General features: G+C 44.7%; 1 protein-coding gene and 1 long non-coding RNA gene across 9 annotated transcripts in view; one reads left to right on the forward strand and one right to left on the reverse strand.

The window, feature by feature from the left end:
- LOC309333443 (rho GTPase-activating protein 20-like) overlaps positions 1–19,670 on the forward strand; it is a 94,149-nt gene that overhangs the window by 6,114 nt on the left and 68,365 nt on the right. The window contains exon 1 of one of the 6 annotated variants that reach the window (XM_081846945.1): positions 252–1,818. The exons of 4 other annotated variants lie outside the window; for them this stretch is intronic. In XM_081846945.1, the coding sequence (XP_081703071.1) occupies positions 1,729–1,818 (90 nt within the window). In that variant the 5' untranslated portion in view covers positions 252–1,728. Of the gene's footprint in view, positions 1–251; positions 1,819–19,670 lie in introns of those variants that run through there. One more of the 6 variants, XM_081846944.1, reaches the window with a different exon arrangement.
- Positions 1,141–19,587, reverse strand: LOC309333619. 3 transcript variants are annotated; one of them, XR_014152601.1, is made up of 6 exons: positions 18,721–19,587; positions 18,089–18,199; positions 11,264–11,302; positions 9,934–10,082; positions 6,332–8,402; positions 1,141–2,959 (listed from the first exon to the last, which is right to left on the reverse strand). It is a non-coding gene; the product is annotated as an uncharacterized lncRNA (long non-coding RNA). The 3 variants fall into 3 exon arrangements; XR_014152602.1 differs by having other exon boundaries at positions 6,048–8,402; XR_014152603.1 differs by lacking the exons at positions 1,141–2,959; positions 6,332–8,402 and having other exon boundaries at positions 9,306–10,079.

The raw sequence follows: 19,670 nt of genomic DNA on the forward strand, positions 1-19,670 counted from the left end.
CAGCACGAGACCAGGGGGTCACAGAGGGAAGTGAGAAGTGAAGAAAATAGAGACGTGGCCAAGAAAAGAAAAAAGAAAAAACAAACAGAGAAGTAAAGCAAATACAGTGGTACCTCAGGTTACATACGCTTCAGGTTACATACACTTCAGGTTACAGACTCCGCTAACCCAGAAATAGTACCTTGGGTTAAGAACTTTGCTTCAGGATGAGAACAGCAGCTCAGTAACAGCAGCGGGAGGACCCATTAGCTAAAGTGGTGCTTCAGGTTAAGAACAGTTTCAGGTTAAGAACGGACCTCCGGAACGAAATAAGTTCTTAACCCGAGGTACCACTATAGAAAACAGAGAAGTGGAGTGAACCGAGAAGTGACCATAGTTTCCAGTGGATGGATCACCACACACACCCCTACAGCAACATTGCTTCCATTTCCTTCTTCCTCCCACTTTGGGATAAAGCAAAATTGTTTTTCATGGCATTTCCAACTTCGTATTTGGTAGAATCAGGTTTCAGTAGTATGAATTATTTGCTTAGCCTAATGCGGAATCGCCTCAATGGACAGAGATGATCTTCGGTTATCCCTAACAGAGATAGAACCGGATATAAAAAGCTTGTTTCTGGTCCTCAAGAACAAGGTAGAGAAATACTTAAAAGTATAAGTTTTTATGTAATTGTCTTTTCTATAAATTATAAAAAAATGTAAGTTAAGCATGTTCCATTTACAAACAAAACTACCTTTCTTAATAACTACCTTTGTACAGGTAGGAAGGGGGGGGCACAGGAAGGAAAAAAGTTCAGAAGGGGGCCACAGCTCAAAAAACGTTAAGAAAATTTGGACTAGATGACCCTCAAGGTCTCTTCCTACTCTACCATTCTATGATTCAAAAATTAAAATAACGATAGACTGAAAACAGGTTGAAACTCACATCAGCTTTCTAAACATCTGGGTAAAAAGGTGAAGGTAAAGGGACCCCATCTGGGTAGGCTTGTCTAAACAAAAAGTGTTTTCAACAGGTGCCAAAAAGAATACAGTCAAGGTGCCTGCTGGGTATCAATAGGCAGGGTGTTCCAGCAATACTGCTTTTAAGCAGGACAGGGCCTAGCAGGGTAATTTTAAAAGGTTTTTTTTTATTTAAAAAAAAAAAAGCCAAATCATCACAAAATGGTGCAGGGACTCCAGTACCCTTCGTAATCTTTCTTGGCACCTCCTGGGTCTTCCTTGGCCCTCCTAAAAATATGGCATTGCTCCCGAGTCTGGATCTCCCTGACATTGTTCATTTCAGCACCTGGAAGCCTTCATCACAAGGATGGTCCTGCTAGGGTGACTGTTTCTGCCTCCTTCCAGCTCTCTCTTAATGCTCACTTCATCCCGTGAAGGCAGCTGCTTAGCAGTTACTGCTTCCAGGATAGAGCACAGCATATGAGCAAATGTCCATATTTAGGCAGCACGAGGAGGAGCTACTTGGTTTGTGCAAACTCCCCCCCCCCTCCTTTTCCTCTCTTGGCTGATGAGGAAAAGCAGGCAGGCAATGCTAACTTGCTCCAGTCGCTCAGCCCCTAGCTCTGGGCCTGGATGTCCAAGCGCGTCAGCAGCTTTGCCCAAGGATATACAGAGTCCATCTGGACAACGGCAGGGCTTCTCCAGCCTTCTGCTGATGGTGGGTGAATGTGCCTGCAGCAACAGCAGCAGCAGCAGCAGCAGCCCTGGCTGACCACTGGTCCTTCTCAGGATGACTCCCCAGCAGAAAGCCAGCTTGTCACCACAGGGGCAGAGTGAGCAGAATTTGGGAGCCTGTCCTCCCACCCAGGAGTGGAGCAAGGCAAGTACTTGAATGGTGTGAAAGGAGGCTGAAGGTGCAGAGAGTCTGTGTCAAGAGGTACAGCTGGGCTGGCTGTTCCATGTGTTTAGAGAAGTTACCTCTCTGTCCGGGCTGGAACGGCTCATCCCCACATTCCTTCCTGGACGTTTCACTTTTTCCAATTTGTTTTTCTTCCCCTTCCCTTCTATTTATTGCTCGTGTGCTCATTTCTCCGCCAGCTTCTCCTGATGAGCCGCTCTTGAATCCTGGCTTATTTTCTTTTACTTGATCGTACCGCAGAATCTGCTGAACCCGCAGCTGCTTCCTCCGACCATACGTATTTCCCCGCGCCGGGATAAACTTTCCGTGCTTAGCTAGACAGTGTGTAACCACTAGACCTGTCCAACACACTTTCCTCTCGGCAGCCAACACATCTCTGTGCGCAGAGTACATGCTTATACAACGGTTCTGTGTGTGCTGTTCTTGTTCATGCCATATATCATGCACATGCTAAAACAGACAGGTCTACCACTTTGCAGTGCTTCTGAATACCAGTTGCTGGAAACTACAGGGGCAAAAGTTGCCCTTGAGCATCCCACTGGGGCATCTGGTAAGGCCCCTGTGAGAACAGAACGCTGGACTAGATGGGCCATTGGTCCAATCCAGCAGGCTCTTATCCATTAGACAATATTTGCTCAGCACACCCATTAGGCAGAATTCCATAAATATGTTTGTGGTTTACCAAGACCGAATAATATAATCACAGACTGATTCATGGCTTGACATTTCAGGGCCATTTCACACATTCCCTGGGCAATATAAACCCAGATTTATATCCAACCCACAGCCAGTTCTCTACTCCTGGAAGAGTGTAACTGTCCAATATGCATATTTTAAAGCACCTGTCAGACACACTGACAGTTCACATTCTGAAGACTGCCTAAGACTATCAGTAGCTACATGGTGGCTATGCTCTGGTCAGAAGCAGTAATTCTTCTGAATACCAGTTGCTGGAGACTACAGGAGGGGAGTGGGCTCTTGTGTTCAGGTGCTGCTTGCTGGTTTCCCACAGGCATCTGGTTGGCCACTGGATGTTACACTAGATGGGCCACTTGTCTGATCCAGAAGAGCTCTTCTTCCTTTCTTCTGTTTAAGCAGACACCTGAAAATTGCAAAGCATAAAGAGGCATTTCGTGTAAAGCTGTTGGGAGTTTTTTGCTAACCTGGATGGTTAAGACCATGACTTTATTCTACTTGAATTCTTCATTCAAATGTTTCAAGGGGACGTCTACTTAGGGTGGCCGTGTGTCCTACATTCCCAGAAGAGAGTACTGTATTTGATGAGCTGTCCGGTTTAACAGCAGAAAACCCTAAGAAGTGAGAGCAAGTTGTACACCAACAGTTAGGACCTTGGCAGCAGACTAAGCAGAGATGGATATATGCATTTCTGTTTAAATTATAGTAATCATTTGCAGTATAAATATAAATTAGCACAGGGTGATGCATTTCCTCTCCTGGAGTGATGAGTAAGTGGACAGCTTATACCCACTGGGTAGGAAATGCCTGGCAAAGAAGGTGCTCAGTTGCTCCAGACCAGCTTACTTGATGCTTGAAGCATGAGCCCTCCGAAGTTTAGGTAGACCTACGCCAGCTGCTGCCCTCCACTTGTAGAGGTGGCCGAATTTCATGGTGAGCTGAATTTCTGTCAACCAAGGCTGCTGTTTTTTATACTGTTGTTATACTGTTGTGATGCTGTTTTGTCTGCTAATGTTATAGAACTGAATGCTGTACAGGTGGTGGTGGTGAGGAACAACAGGTATACTTGCAGGAGAAATTATCCCATTACCTGATGCTACTTTAGATGCTATAAAATCCCTCACCTTTCCTCTGAGGAGCTCAAGGTGGCATACATAGTCTTCCTCATCATTTAAATCCCCACAACATTGTGAGGTGGGTTAGACTGAGAGGCCATGACCAGCCCCCAAGGTTGTGGAGAACAAGGTTCCTATTTTTGTGTGGGAGTATACTGTGGTTCATGCCTTTTTGGGAAAAGCCTTTTATCTGACCTCCAAAATCACTAAACAATCTATGTCTCCTCTAATTTGGGCACTTGCCTGGCGTATCACTGGATCTGACCCCAAATTCTACTCTTAAATCTAAAGAATTAATTTCCTTCCTGAAGCTAGGCTAGTTATTGCCCAATATGGAAGGAAACCTCTAATATACCACTAGTGGTTGGGGTTAATAACACCTGGAACATTGCTCTATCAGAATGCCTCACATATCACTGGTGAATAATCAAGGGCATCTCCAAAAAGATACCTTTGACACAATTCAATCTCCCTTTTTCTCTTTTATTGGGAATGGGATATTTTAATGCCATAATCATTACAGAGGTGTCTGTGGAAGTGCTATATTGATTGAAAAATGTCTAGTATACCAGATCAGTAATTGGGTCCCTATTGAGGGTATTTGGTGAGCCAACATGACAGTGATGAGGGATTGAGGATTGGAGTAATTTTTCTGTAGGATTATGGCAGTGGACAGAATTATTCAAAAGTGTAACTTTTGAATAAACGTGTGTGTTTTTTAATAATAATAATAATAATAATAATAATAATAAGTGGCATACATGACTGTCCATAGCCACTGTATGTCAACAACCCTGGTCACCCAGTGAGCATTGTAGCTGAATGGGGATGGAGTGTCACCTACCACAGATGTATGGTAACTAATTTATAAGAAAATCAATAGCTCACCAATTATTGGCTACCTTGTAACAAACAAATCGTCTACAAACAAATGTGACCAAAGGAAATAGATTTGAAATTTATATGAGCAGCAAAACCTTAATACAAAGTGAGGAAGGTGTTTTGTGCCAGAATCCAACTTGGTATATTGTAAATAAGCAATAAATGTTCTCAGAGGGGCTCATCTCCAACTCCCCCCCCCCCCCGCTGCCCCCTTGACTCTTAGCTCTCCCGTAGGTCCTCCCACTGTCCTCCAGGGGGCGGTACCACCCACTTTGGGGACCACTGCCATACACTACCATGCAAAGACATTTCCCTTCCCAGTGACTGTCCTTGTCACTCTCCAGCTCTTCCAGCTGCAGGCATTTATTTCTTTAGTCTTACTAGCCAGAGTGGTGCAGTGGTCAGAGTGTCAGACTAGGACACTCCATCCCCATTCAGGTGAAGGTTTTTGCATATTTGGTAAGTCGTTATATATTAATATTTTGTGCTGCAAATTTGGTTCACCCTTATGTTTTTGTTAGTAAGAATATGTAAAAAAGACTTTTATGCAATATTCTTTGCCATTTATATTTTTTTCTAAGCTACAGAGCACATGCTTATTTTTACATAGGTTTATTTTTTGAATAAGGGAGCAATTAATTGTTACTCTTCTGAATTTTACTGTGTTAGCATCCTCCTTAGTGGGTCATGCAAAGCCCTATTCTAAATAATGCTTTGACAGGGTAGGGGGCTCTGGTGATGATTTCAGGGAACCACAGGACAGTGGTCCGAAAAAGTTTGGGAACCACACTGGTCAGTGGATACACAGTGCTGCCCACTTGGGGTTTTCTCCTTTCCGCAGGTGCCCCCAATCTGTCCACAGCACAAGGTTGGCTGCCCTCCCTTCTTTTCTTGTTGTGCCAAAGTGAGAAGATTCAGAAATGTTTAAGCCTTGTGTGAAAGGGGAGCTACTTCTAAATAGCTTGGTGTTAGCTTGGATAGCTCAGTTGGTTAGAGCACGATGCTGATAACACCAAGGTTGCAGGTTCGATCTCTGTATGGGACAGCTGCATATTCCTGCATTGCAGAGGGTTGGACTAGATGATCCTCTGGGTCCCTTCCAACTCTACAATTCTATGATCCTTACTCTGAATATTATTGCTCCCTACGAGTCCATTCCTGCATACCAGTGCGGATATGAAAGGTCCGTCCCGTCCCGTCCCGTCCCCCCACCCAGTAGGATTTACACTAGGGTAGTTACAAAATCCCCATCTCTGTTCCTTCATTTTTGCAGCCCAGTCTCAGGTGGGGGGTCATTTTGGTGATTTTTCAGAAAGGTGTAGAATTAAGCATGGTGGGGCGAATGTTATAACTATCATTATCATAGTCATTTATTTAGACCCCACCTTTTGCCCTGATAAGGTTCAGGGTGACTAACAGATAAAAACAAGAACCACTAAAAATAGGGGGGAAATAATACAGTGGTACCTCGGGTTACATACGCTTCAGGTTACATACGCTTCAGGTTACACACTCCGCTAACCCAGAAATAGTGCTTCAGGTTAAGAACTTTGCTTCAGGATAAGAACAGGAATCATGCTCCAGAGGCGCGGCAGCAGCAGGAGGCCCCATTAGCTAAAGTGGTGCTTCAGGTTAAGAACAGTTTCAGGTTAAGTACGGACCTCCGGAATGAATTAAGTACTTAACCTGAGGTACCACTGTAATAAAAAAACAAGTAAACATTGACAGAATTAAAACTATATACACATACACAATCTTATTAGAAACATACAGATAATTACCATAAAACCAGCATGGCGACAGCCCTTTCATTAAAAGCAGCCAGTTCTCAAAAGAAGGTCTTCACCTGCCAGCAGAAGGCCAGCAAGGAGCGAGCCAGTCTAACTTCTCTAGGGAGGGAGTTCCAAAGTTGTCTGGGAGCAGCCATCACCGAGAAGTCTCTCAGGTCCTGGGCCCCCATGAAGTGTGCCTGTGAGGGTGGTGGGACTGAGGGAAGGGAACCCAGGCAGGTTCCTATAAGGGAATAACTTATTTCAAATAGCTTGGGCCTAAGCTGTGTAACAATAACACCCTGCACTCCTTTCCTCTTGGTAAATGGTTGCTGGTGGGTGGTGACAAATATTTATTTTATTTGCAATCAGAAGAATAGGGTGGGCCCCCATGAAAGATATCTCATGTATCCAAGAGTAAAGAGGCGCATCTGTGGCACACTACGGAAGCTATGCCATGTGAATGCCTGACTAAATAGCACCATATCTCCTGGGCCACTTTCCCCTGCCTTGCAGCTGCCGTTTCCCTGCCAACCCCCGGAATATCCATGGAGTGACATGGGCTGCATTCACACAGCAGTCTATGCCATTTCACTTATGTTTATTTCCAAATTATTTAAATTTGTATACTACCCTTTATCTATAGATCTCAGACTGGTTCATAACCTAAGATTACAATATAAAAAGCACAAAATGATTCATTCTCTCCTACTACCTGTTGCATCTAGGCTGCAACTGGTCAGTTTCAATGCAAGCCTATGATTGCTGGCTGCATCTTGCCTTCTCCCTATCATGTTACTTTGGTAAGTAGTTTGATAGGGAGAAGGTCCTGAGTGTGTGTGGCTCTGCTCATGGACTTTCAGAATGACTTCTTAATGGCTTAAGAAAAAGGAGGAGCTTGGTATTTTACAAGACCAAACTACATTGCAAGGTGGGTCATTAACAGACTGATCAACAAAGACCTGAAATTTAATAAACAGTGTATGTAAAACTTTAGAGCCAAATGTTGTTTGACTCCCAACTCCCACCATCCCTGATGATTCTGGAAACCTAGCAGAATATAGTGGAAGTTTAGGACTGATTTTTGTATTAATTGCTTGGGGGGGGGGTGATATTTGCAACCTCATTGACCGAGAAAATGGTGAAGGGTAATGTGATAAAATGTCAGGCTCTAATCTGGCATGCAGTCCTTTCCTGCTGCTTTCATGGGGAGGAATCATGGGAAAACAGAAGCAAGTATGTGCAGAAATAGGGGTGGGGGCGTTGCCCAGTGATGTAGTGCAGTGTTGTGCCACACCACACCCCTGGTGTGAATGAAATTTATCACCACTGTGCCAGCAGATCAGTAAAAAAGCAGCACTTCCATAACACAACAGTTAGAGTACTGCAGCGTGAAAGGAATGTTAGAAAACTACCACAGTATTTCCTGCATCTGAATGCACCCCTGGTGTCAGGAAATGTAACATCATTTCAAGGAGACAAGTTGCAGTTGCATTTGCAGGGGGTGGAGGGGTGGAGGGCAGCAAGCAAAGAAGGCTAGTGGCACCACCTCTGTTGTCAAACAGCTGGAGTAAAAATACAGAAAAACGCAGCGTCAAGAAGAATGGGCCTGTGCCCTATGGCTATGGTGTATGTAGGACTGGATCAAAGGACAGAAGTCCAGGGCTCTGCAGCCCTGGGCCCCCAAAATGAGCGTGGCAGGTGATGCAGCACACATGGTTGCTGAGCTTTTTTTTTTAGAGAAACCCCAAAATTGTTGAGGTTTTTGTTGTTCAGTTGTTGTTCTTTACTTGCCTAAGATCCAAAACAAAGCACCACCTTTAGGAAATTCCTCCCGGACATTCATTCCGCCTCTGAAATCATGGTAATGGCCAAGAAAATCCAGACATACGGCAGCCCTACTGGTGTGGGCATGCCTGGGAGTTGAAGACACCAGACTGATACTTACCACTGTAGCATCCTTCCTTTCCACTTATCTTTTCTTTAAAACGTTTTATAGCCACGGGGCAGATACGTGGCCATGTGCATGGTTATCGGTGCTCATTTTATCATTTCTAATTGGAAACCACACCGGTCTTCTTTTCTACAACAAAATGCTGATTATTAGTCCCAAAGAAATGTACTGAAAGCATAAGGAAGCATGTCCCATTTTGTACCTTTAGTCATGATGGTGCTGTGATCTCAGTGACTTCAAAATGCAAAACTGCACGTGCTCAGAGTCCTAACTTTATTTCTTTTTTTAAAATCAGTGCTGGTAAACTTTTTTAAAAAAAGAATTATTTTGGCTCTAACATGGCAGGAATGTAGAACCAGCTTCAGACGCAGCTAGGCTGTTCTTTTTATTAATTCAGAAGCTGGGCGGGGGTGGACAACACACATCAAACAAAATGCAGTATTTCGTAAGAAACAGCGTGACAGATACAGGATAGGTGTGGACTGTGGCTATGTTTACAACACTTCCCAAACAAACAATGGGAGTATACGGCATGTGTCCACTGGGTCAGTTTTTATTTGAGCTGTGGCACATCTGGGGAAGGGGATTCAAACCATTGGATGCCCCTGCATACAAAACATTCCCAGTGCATGGAAAGCCAGATTGATCTGCTTTACCCTGCTTTTTCTTAGTGCAAGGGAATTTGATGGTGTGAAAGTGGACTAATGTCTCGAGTTGCTCTGCCCAGACACAGGGCCAACCACCTTCAGGAGAACTTAGCCATGGTGGGCATGTGGGTGGTTTCCTCTCAGACATTTAAGGTAAAGGTAAAGGGACCCCTGACCATTAGGTCCAGTCGTGGCCAACTCTGGGGTTGCGGCGCTCATCTCGCTCTATAGGCCAAGGGAGCCGGCATGTGGCCAGCATGACTAAGCCACTTCTGGTGAACCGGAGCAGCGCACGGAAACGCCGTTTACCTTCCTGCTGGAGCAGTACCTATTTATTGCACTTCGTGCTTTCGAACTGCTAAGTTGGCAGGAGCAGGGACCAAGCAAGGGGAGCTCATCCCGTTGTGGGGATTTGAACCACCAACCTTCTGATCGGCAAGTCCTAGGCTCTGTGGTTTAACCCCACAGCGCCACCCTCATCCCTCATTTAGGACATTTAGGATGCAGCAAATGCCTAACACTTTAGAACAGTCCTTTCAGCCTTGGGTCCCTAGTTGGACTGCAACTCCCACCATCCCTGGCTGAGGAGGCTGGGAATGATAGGAGTATTAGGCCAACAACACCTGGGGACAGAAAAGCTGAAGAACACCAGCTTGGATGAAATAAATTCCCTCCTCCTCCTGAAAGGAATAACAGTAAAGGTAAAAGCACATCAATCCTACACAGCTTCTGTGGGAAGGAAACATGAATCCCTGTGATCCATGTGTGTAGGGTGAATAGCAAGAGAATCAGCTGGGTGTTTGGATTCAAAATGTGAGGCTAAACTCACACTCCAGCAGAAGAAATTCCCCAATAGCAGATTTTGAACTCACAAAAGCAGCATTATAATGTGGGGATATAGGTTACTGTACCCTTTTATACCACTTAGCTGTATCCAGAGCTTCCCTCTTTCCTACCCCTCTTAGCACTGAACTGGTCATAACACTGAAGTAAGTTTCAAATGTGTTACTTACAAAACGTTCTAAAGGTCAGATTCATTCATGTATCCAGACAGCAGCAAGGAAAACTCAGGCAGAATACTCTTGGATAGAATATACAGAAAGGTTGCTTCAAACACATGCTCTAAGCTTGGAGCCTGCTTAGGCCTGCTTAGACACGTCTTCTTTGGCCATTAACATCATGTGGATAGAAAGGGAACAGGAAGAAAAGGCTTCACTTCCTCTCTCATTTGAGAAGAGGGGGCATCACTTAGCTGATTGATGGAATCCAGCTCTATTGTCTTAACCCCTTCACACACTAACTAGCACTCATGCGTAGTTATGTTTGACTGCAATTTCCCATAATTTTTATGTCCAGGCTGCTTCAGGCTGAGCTTGCAGTTGTCTTTTTTTTTTTTAACTTTTAACTTTTTTATTTATACAACAAGAAAAAAAGAAGAAAAAACACAAATACCAAATTACACACAAATTACAAAAAAATAACCATAGACACATAATTTTCTTAGCAAACAATAAAACATCTATTGGTCTTAACACTAAAGACCCAACCTCCCGTCTATTCCATATTTCAAATTCATATTACTTTTTGCCAATACACACTTTTAACATAATTTAACTTATTCTCAATAAATCTAATTTCTTATATCTACCTTGCAATTATTACTGAAGTTCCTCGAATGCTGCAACAGAATTTAAACTACTATATTTATTTTTCAGATAATCTTTGAAAACCTTTGAAAACATTTTGAAACAAATTCCTGTTTTGATTTGTTCTTTATTTTTTCTGATAAACCATCTAATTCGGCATATTCTGTCAGCTTTTGGATCCAATCTTGTATAGAGGGGATTTCATTACTCTTCCATTTTGCTGCAATCAAAACTCTTGCTGCAGCCGTCGCATATAAAAAGATACCCTTCCTCTTTTGTGGAATATCCAAATCTATTATTCCCAGGAGGTAGGCCTCTGGTTTTTTGTTGAAAGAGATCTTTAGCATTTTTTGCAGTTTGTGAGCTTGCAGTTGTCTTATCTGTGCCTCCCCTTCACCTGGAACTGCTAGGTCCTGCATCTTTTACAGCTAGATCATTGAATCAGTTGTAGCAGATAAAGCAGGCCTGATCTCCAAGAGGTCTTGGAAGTTTTAGGGCAAGGATAGGGAATCTCTTTACAGATTGGTCTCAGGCCCAGACATACCTGCAATTTGCCACTTGTTTGCTAAATTCACAGGTCTAATGGTTGGGCCAAGTGTGCAGCCGAACAGCAGAGGGAACTTAAGAGGTGACAGGCTAGAAGTTTACAAAATCATGCAAGGCATAGTGAAAATTGGTTAGAGAAAAGTTTTCCTACCTGTCTCATAACTCTAAAACTTGTGGACATCCAAGGAAACTGAATGTAGGAATAGATAAAAATTAGTCCTTATTAGTAGTATTAGTGTTATCAAAGCAAAAAAAAAAAAAAAATCAACACAATAATAGAGATAAAAATACAAAGCAAAACAAACAGTGTAGTATACTCTCCTTAAACCAGGTAAGCAGAGTACTTAAAACCATTCCGAAAGCCAAATTTCACACTACCATGGAGAAGGGCCCTGGGTGTCTGTATTTGTTGGATATATGGAAGACTAGATGGCCCGTTGGCCTGATCCAACAGGCACTTCTTAAGTTCTTCATTCTGCTCCAGTGCTTTTCAACAGCAATTCATTGTACAGAAATTAGCAGGTGGCAAGTGATTATCAAGACCTGGCCAATCCAGTTTTTCCCAGTCAGTTGGCAATCCTTTGTCAAGGTGCATATGCAAACTAGCCAGAGGGAAAGGAAGAGAGCAGGGTGTGGCTTTTCTCTTGTCTGTACCTGCCCAAATTCCTTCTTAATAATGCCATTACTTGGCACTTGCCTGTAGCTTTCAGATGTCCAAAGCACTTAACATTATCCCGTCATCTTACAACAATCCTGTAAAGTACACCAGTATTATTAGTGCCAAGTTGCAAATGGGAAGTCAAGGGTGATTGTCTTACCGAAGGGCGGGGGGGGGGGGTGCTTCCAAAATTCTGCATCTGAATTTCATAGATGAGTAGAGTTGGAAGAGACCAAATGGTTATCTAGTCCACTCCCTTCAGTGCATGAATTTGTTCCCAGATTTTGGAGTTCCAACTTTACCTGAAGATTTTGCTTCTGAAGTGGAGCTGTGCCTTAGAAAGTTTTTATCTTTCCTTCCTGCCCCACTTCCCATTTCCAAATTCTGTACAGAGCACTGCTTTCAGTTCCTTCGCATCTCTCTCCTCTCTCCCCATTTTGTGGTGATAGTATATTTTGGTGGTTTTTAAGGTTTACCAGTGAGCACATAACTCTTGTGTACTGACACACATCTCAAAGGTGCCTTCCATCTTGCTCCCTTTTCTCCCTTAGGTGGTGTATACACACACCAGTATACACACACAAGGTGGTGTATACACACCCAGTTTGGCGTTTTCTAAAGGCGTTTTTGTAACCATTGCTTTGCAAGTGTCCTTACCTGCAGCCTATGCAGGCAGCACGAGCAATTGTTAAATCATTGCCATTTATATATTTCGGCAAAACCTGCACCCAGTTCATTTTTAAGGCAGGGTCTTGCAAAACATGTTTCCTGACCAGGAATTGAACCCGGACCGTGGCGGTAAGAGCGCCGAATCCTAACCACTAGACCACCAGGGAATTTTTAAAATTACTGCCATTTGTACCTACAGAAGGTGTATCCTCTTTGCCTAAATTGTACATTTGTTCCTTTGCACCCTCTCCTTTCAACGCTCAACACCTTTTTTGAATCTCTTGACCCCCATAAGTTTATTGATAAACCGGAAGACTAATATCACTGTGTTTATGTTAGCACTCTGTATGTCCAGTGGTTTCCTTCCCTTGCAGCAAGCAGGAAACTTTACAACTACATACCTCCTTTCTTTTGGCAGGGCACTCTAAGTATGCTCAAAGGCTATCTGCTCTGGAACAATGCATGGCAAATTACAGTGTTTTATTTCAAGGTACTGTATTTTTAGCCCTATAGGACGCACTTTTCCCCCTCCAAAAATGAAGGGGAAATGTGTGTGCGTCCTATGGGGCAAATACAGGCTTTCGCTGAAGCCTGGAGAGCGAGAGGGGTCGGTGCGCACCGACCCCTCTCACTCTCCAGGCTTCAGGAAGCTCCGCACAACCCTCGGGAGCCCGGCACGAAGCCACGCCTGGCTCCCGAGGGTTGCGCGGAGCTGCCTGCACTCCCAGGCTTGGTGCAGCTCCGCGCAACCCTCGGGAGCCCGGCGCGGCTTCGGCATTGCTCTGGCTCCCGTTCTGGGGGCTGGGGAAGCTCGGGCTTCCCCTGCCCCCAGCCCTGCAAGCTCCCAGAGCGATGCCGAAGCTGCGCGCATCTCTGGCTCCCGTTCTGGGGGCTGGGGTCGGGGGAAGCTAGGCCAAAAAATATGGTACTTGAGTTTTGCTATGCTCTGAATCTCCATGCCCTGGCACTAGACAGGCTGGGACCCAGTCTGATTTATTTAACGAGGAGTGCAAAAAAAAAGGGGGTGGCTGGGAGGCACTTCTGGCTTCCAATATATCTGCTCCTGTTATACCTATTAATTCCATTGGGGTCATTGTGGTTTCTCAAAGGGCAACACACAAAATAGACATGCCTCAAACCTGTCCAGCTGCCACCATAAGCAGTCAGATGCCATGCTTCTCGGTTGAAAAAAGTTTATAGGGACTGTGACATTAAGTTGACCAAAGCTTTGCAATTTTAATAAACTGGATTCAGCAGCAGCAGCAGCAACAACAACAACTGACATGCCTTTTTGCAGAATCCACACATGATGTTATTAGCACCAAAATACTGGCCTGTACTTTTTCATTTAATCTGGATGTACCCTTTCTGGAGAAAATCCAGTGTGTTGGTTAGTTATTTTTCAAGTCGGTTGCCGATGACCCTTTTGCAATATCCATTTACATCCCCTTTCTGCAAAAACCCTGTGTAGTGACACACAACCTTTTGGAAGAGTCTGCTCTAAGTTTGAAGCGAGACAACAGCTTCCGCCACCCTAGAGGTGGAAGGTGGTTTTAAAGAGCGGTGTCTGCTTCTGATATGTGGATATCCATCCTTCTTTCACCTCTGCTCTAAAAAGGTTTTGCATGGATTCAAAAACCTGCCAAACCTCTTTGAGCACGTGTGCCAGTCAGTAATGGGAAGGAAGTATATCTGTACAACATAGAAAATGATGCCTCTCCTAGCCTGACTTTTAGCCAACTTAAAATACTATTGTCTGTCTCCTGCTTTAAAAGAATGAATGCAGCATGTTTTAAATAAGGGCTCTTTCCTGTAAATTGTATGCCAACAAACAAGACCTTTTCCACTTAACGTTTCCCTTAAGGGGAACGTTACAGTCAGCTGCCAGTAGTTCTGTGGAGCTGCCTGGGGTGCTATTTATTTATAAACAAACTGGGTGTTGTTATTAGAAACAGCTGGCAATGCTAAAAGTTAAATTTCTAGTTCATGGGTTAAAGGGCTTCAGATGTCTTTACACCTAGAGAGAAGCACTGATCTCAGTGCAAATGCTTTCACTATCATACACCCCGGAGGCATCCTGGTGGTGGAATGGTGCAGTCTTGTTAGGTCCTGCAAGTTATGGGACAAGGGGAGAGAACTTAGCATGGGATGCTGTTTTTAGGCGTATTCCCACCGCTTGTGTAGCATGAAATTCTGAGCTCAATATTTTTTCTAGGGTCTATGAGCATAGGTATTCTGTTTAACTCTTGCCTTTATGAGTCATCAGTTGACATCACCTAACCCTTAAACACACACACACACACACACGCCTAACTAGGCCCATGTGCATTACCACATAGAATCACAGAACTGTAGAGTTGGAAGGGACCTCAAGGAATCTCAGCTGAAGCATCCATGATAAATGGCCATCCAGCCTCTGCTTAAAAACCTCCAAGGAAGGAGAGTCTATCACCTTCCGCAGGAGTTAATAATGCACTGAGTGAAGCAGTACACACATACACATTCCCATGAATTTATTGTCAATCAATTGCACTTCATGAATCTCCCTCCCTCCCTCTCTCTCTCTCTCTCTCACACACACACACACACACAAACACACACACAAAGAGCTAGGTTGTGCAAACATCACCAGCTTAAAATGCAGCTAGGTCATTATATTTCTTAATTCTGATTGAAGCTGGTTTGGGAGAAAACAAATCAAAATACAGGATTTCAGAAGAAATAACAGGTTAGATAAAGGTTGTGGCTAATGTTATGTGTACACTGCTTCCCAAGCCAGAGCTTGTGTTTAGATATGGATGCAAGAGATATGGGATATTGGGATATGAATGCAAGAGAACTGTTCCTCTGCCCCCACCCCTGCTCTGAGGAGTGGAAAGAAACAGGATAATTAGCAGGTTGCCTAGATGATGGGGGGCCTGATGTCACAAGAAAAAATGTCCTTTTTGAAATCTAAAGGTTTGCTGGGAGGAAGTGGGGCAGAATTCCATGGGCTGTTGTGGAGGTGAGAAGCAGAACAAGGAGATGGTGCATGGGATGTCTCTGAAAGCAGTGCTGGGTGGTGGGGAAGGAGTTAGAAGATAGGAAGTATAGGAACATAGGGTGCTGCCTTATATTGAGTCAGATCACTGGGTTCCTCTAGCTCAGTATTGTCTACACTGACCAGCAGCAGCTCTTTGCAGGGTTTCAAGCAGGGTTCTCTCCCAGCCCTACCTGGGGAGGCCATTGGGAACGGAACCTGTGACCTTCTGCTTGCAAAGCAGTTGCTTTACCACTGAACTATGGTCCTTCCACAGATAGTCTACTTCATGTACATTTTCAATCCTGCAACAACCTTCCTCTTTAAAACCTTTGTAGGAAATAAACAGACCGATAGGAAATAAACAGACCAATAGTGTTGACAAAAATAGGTGGAAATTTTTCCAAAACTGAATGCCCAAAATAATTACTCCCTCCAAAAATCAGGCAGGGTGGGTTTAAGCTTGCAGCACTACCAAGACACAAAATGCAAAACAAAACACAAAACAAAAGAACACCAGGATTCCTCACCCCCCCCATATAACTTATTGTGTGTGTGTTTTCCATTGAAGTGAGTGTGTTTGGAAGAGGAGAGAGGGAGCTGTCCTGTTTTTAGAGCTGTTGCTTGTGTTATCAAAGGAAGAAAAGAGAGGCAAGATGGGCAAAAGCATTAAAGAGAGTGGGAGGCAATTAGCATGTTTTCTTTTCCTTTAGACTAGAGAAAGGTTGCTTGTTTTAAAATCTTAGGTAATTTCCTGGGGGCTGACCTTAGCAGACTGGAAACTGAGCCACAATGAACAAAATGAATCTCAACAGAGACAAATGTCAGGTTCCGCACTGAGGCAGGAATAACCAGATGCACAAATATAGGATGTGGGATGGCAGGCTTTTGTAGTGGTCCATGTGAAAAGGATCTAGGAGTCTTAGCAGTCCTCAAGCTTCACATGGGCCAGCAGTGTGGTGCACCAGCCAAAAAAAGCTAATGCAATTCTAGGTAAAGGTAAAGGGACCCCTGAACATTAGGTCCAGTCGTGGCCAACTCTGGGGTTGCGGCGCTCATCTTGCTTTATTGGCCAAGGGAACCTGGCGTACAGCTTCCGGGTCATGTGGCCAGCATGACTAAGCCGCTTCTGGCGAACCAGAGCAGCACACAGAAACGCCGTTTACCTTCCCGCTATTTATCTACTTGCACTGTGGCGTGCTTTCAAACTGGTAGGTTGGCAGGAGCAGGGACCAAGCAACGGGAGCTCACTCCATCGCAGGGATTCGAACCGCCGACCTTCTGATCTGCAAGCCCTAGGCTCTGTGGTTTAACCCACAGCGCCACATGCATCCACAGTGCCACCCGCATGCAATTCTAGGCTGCATCAATAGAAGCAAAGTCTCATTTAGCTACGGGCAGTTTGAGGATGCTCCATCCACCATCTAGAAATGGTCTAAATGAATAAACAAAGTGGGTAGGTGTGTGGAGGGTTCAGCATAAATCCACTTCAAGTGCACAATTAATGAGTCAACACCACAGGCACAGGATAAAGAACTAAGCTGCAACTTTAAACAGCTATGGCTTCCCCCCAGTGAATTCAGGGCACTGCAGTATGATAAGGGTCTCCCCCATTCCCCTCCTAGAACTGCAGTTCCCAGAGTGCTTTAATAATCCCTCTTCTCAGGGGACTCTGGGAATTGTAGCTCTGTGAGAGGAATAGGGGAGGAGTCTCTAGGCACCCTTAACGAACTTCACTTCCTAGGATTCTTTGGTGGCAACCATGACAGTTTAAAGTGGCATAATAATGCTTCAAATGTATGGTGTGAACATGGACTCAGAAAGGGAGAGAAGTGGGTGTCTGTGTGAAATGACTTGAGAACTTAGTTCTGGCACTGGTCACAAATTTCCTGGGCTGTGCATGTGCTCCTTAGGTTTCTGGTGTGTATACCCACACAGCAGGGCCACTGTTTTGCACCTGGTGCCAGTTGGTGGTCCATAGCTACACAGGAATCTGCCTTACACTGATCTATCTACCAGTATTGTCGATACTGATGGGCAGCGGCTCTCCAGAGTTTCAAGCAGGAGTCTCTCCCAGACCTACCAAAAGGGAACTGAATGCCTTCTGCATTCAAGGCAGGCAGAGCCAGCGCAATACATGTGGGCACCTGAAGTGAACCACAAAATGGTGCCCTCCCACCAGGGAACAAGCGGGGAGTGAAGATCTACATCGGGAATAATGGAGGAATAAAGATAAACATTGGGAACAAGGCAGGTAATCAAATCAACCTTACTTTTTGGCTTTGTGAATCAAAGCATGGCGTGGTGGGGGAAGGGGTCCCACGCTGAATCACACTGGCAGATCCAGCCTCCAAGGAGTGCACCACAGCCATTGCTGGCAGTGCAGCGGCAGCAGGGGACATTGCATTCCTTAGAGGCAGGACCAGGTGCCCCTGTAGATCCTGCCGCCTGAGGTGGTCGCCTCCCTTTGTCTCATGCATGGGCCAGCCCTAAGGGGGGGGGGGAGGAGATATGTGAGCCTGCAGCCGAGTTAATAGTAAAGCAGAATGTTCCTCAAAGCTTTCCACTGTACTGTAAATAGGGAGGAATCTCTTTTCCATGCCCCCAGCGCGCCCCGCCCCAAAGCTTACCTTGACTCACCATTGCCCAGTGTCTCATTAAAAACAGCCTCCCCCAGTTGCTCTGGGTTCCATGTTATTTGTTTCCAGGCGGCAGCATCAACATTTGTCTCTCAAAGTAGGCTGCAATATAAAAGAAACCATACACTATGATAAATGCATAGTATCATTACAATGCTTGCAAAGTATCACATTTAAGAACTCAAAAAACCCTAAAATTGAAACTTTTCCATATTGGGACATGATCGGAAGGAAGGAAGGAAGGAAGGAAAGCAGTCTCTTTTACATAGTATTTCTTTGTGTTCTTAGGAGGGGGCATAAATAAAGTATACTAGTTAATATTGTCATGTGCCACCCACAATCTCTGCCTCACGGTGACAAGATTTCAGGGCGTTCCAGAGACTGTATTGTCTTTAAGATATGTGTTTTTATTGACACATATACAGTGGCGTAGCGTGGGTTGTCAGCACCCGGGGCAAGGCAAGTAATTTGCGCCCCCTAACCCGTGGATTTGCCCTAACCCCAGATGTTGCGCCCGGTGCGGCCGGCCCCCCCTGCACCCCCCACGCTACGCCACTGCACATATATGCATTCAAGCCTACTGTGGAGAATTCCAGAGCATGCACATCTCAAGAGGGGCATACTTCCTGCAGGTGCACATCATTAGACCTCTGTGTCTCTTTGTAACAGCCTGCTCCAGTCAGTCCACATGGCTCCTGCAACCCCCTTCTTCCCAGAAACCCTTGCCAAATGCGGCTTCCCCTTCCGCTGACATCATTGCTCTCTGTAACCTTGGCAACCTCCCTCTCTGTGCAAGGCAGAGTTCTTCTGTCTTGTTGATTTCTTCTATTGATGGGTTAATGACTGGCCATTTCAGCCTTTGTTTCTTAATGGCTTATCCCTGGCAAGCTATGTCAAGCTGGGCTGGCTCGTTGTCGGGAAAACTTAACCCAGCAGTGTTTGATACAGTAAATCAAACCTTGATTAATTCTAACTTTTACTAATTTCATAAATTATGGGTGCCCTGCACCCAAAAACTCTGGGACTTCAGACACGGGTCCCAATATGAATGGAACTTCTTCCTTCCCTTCTGCCCTGCAAAGGCTCTGGTGGCAGATTGCTCTCCAGTCCCTGTTTCGGCAGGGAGGTGAGTCATCAGAGGCTGCTTTTCAAGGCATGTTTGCTGTAAGTGCCCCATTAGTCCACTTTTTCCACCAGCCACCTCTTCAAATGCTATTTAGCAAATCAGAGGCTGTGCCCGTTGTGTGATGCTTTTAAAGCATAAAGGGATTAATGTTCCACTCTAATGAAAACCAGATGTAGAAAGTTGCCTGGCTGAAAGCTATTTTCCACTGCCAAGCTGCAAATGAAACGATTTAATCAGCATGAAAATTGTTGCCAAATCTACAACTTTGACCGTATCTCCCAAGCTGAGATGCACCAGCACTACAAGCATCTGGGATCTGCAAGCAGGTCGTCCAGTAGAGGTGATATTTAAAGCGCAACTCCAGCTCAGGTTTTTAAATTTTATTTTAATTTTTATTACACAAAAAGGGGAAAAAATGCAAAACTCTCATGTGTACTGAATCCTGGA

This window comes from Podarcis erhardii (assembly GCF_964252035.2).
Source record: "Podarcis erhardii genome assembly, chromosome: Z".
Taxonomy (NCBI): domain Eukaryota; kingdom Metazoa; phylum Chordata; class Lepidosauria; order Squamata; family Lacertidae; genus Podarcis; species Podarcis erhardii.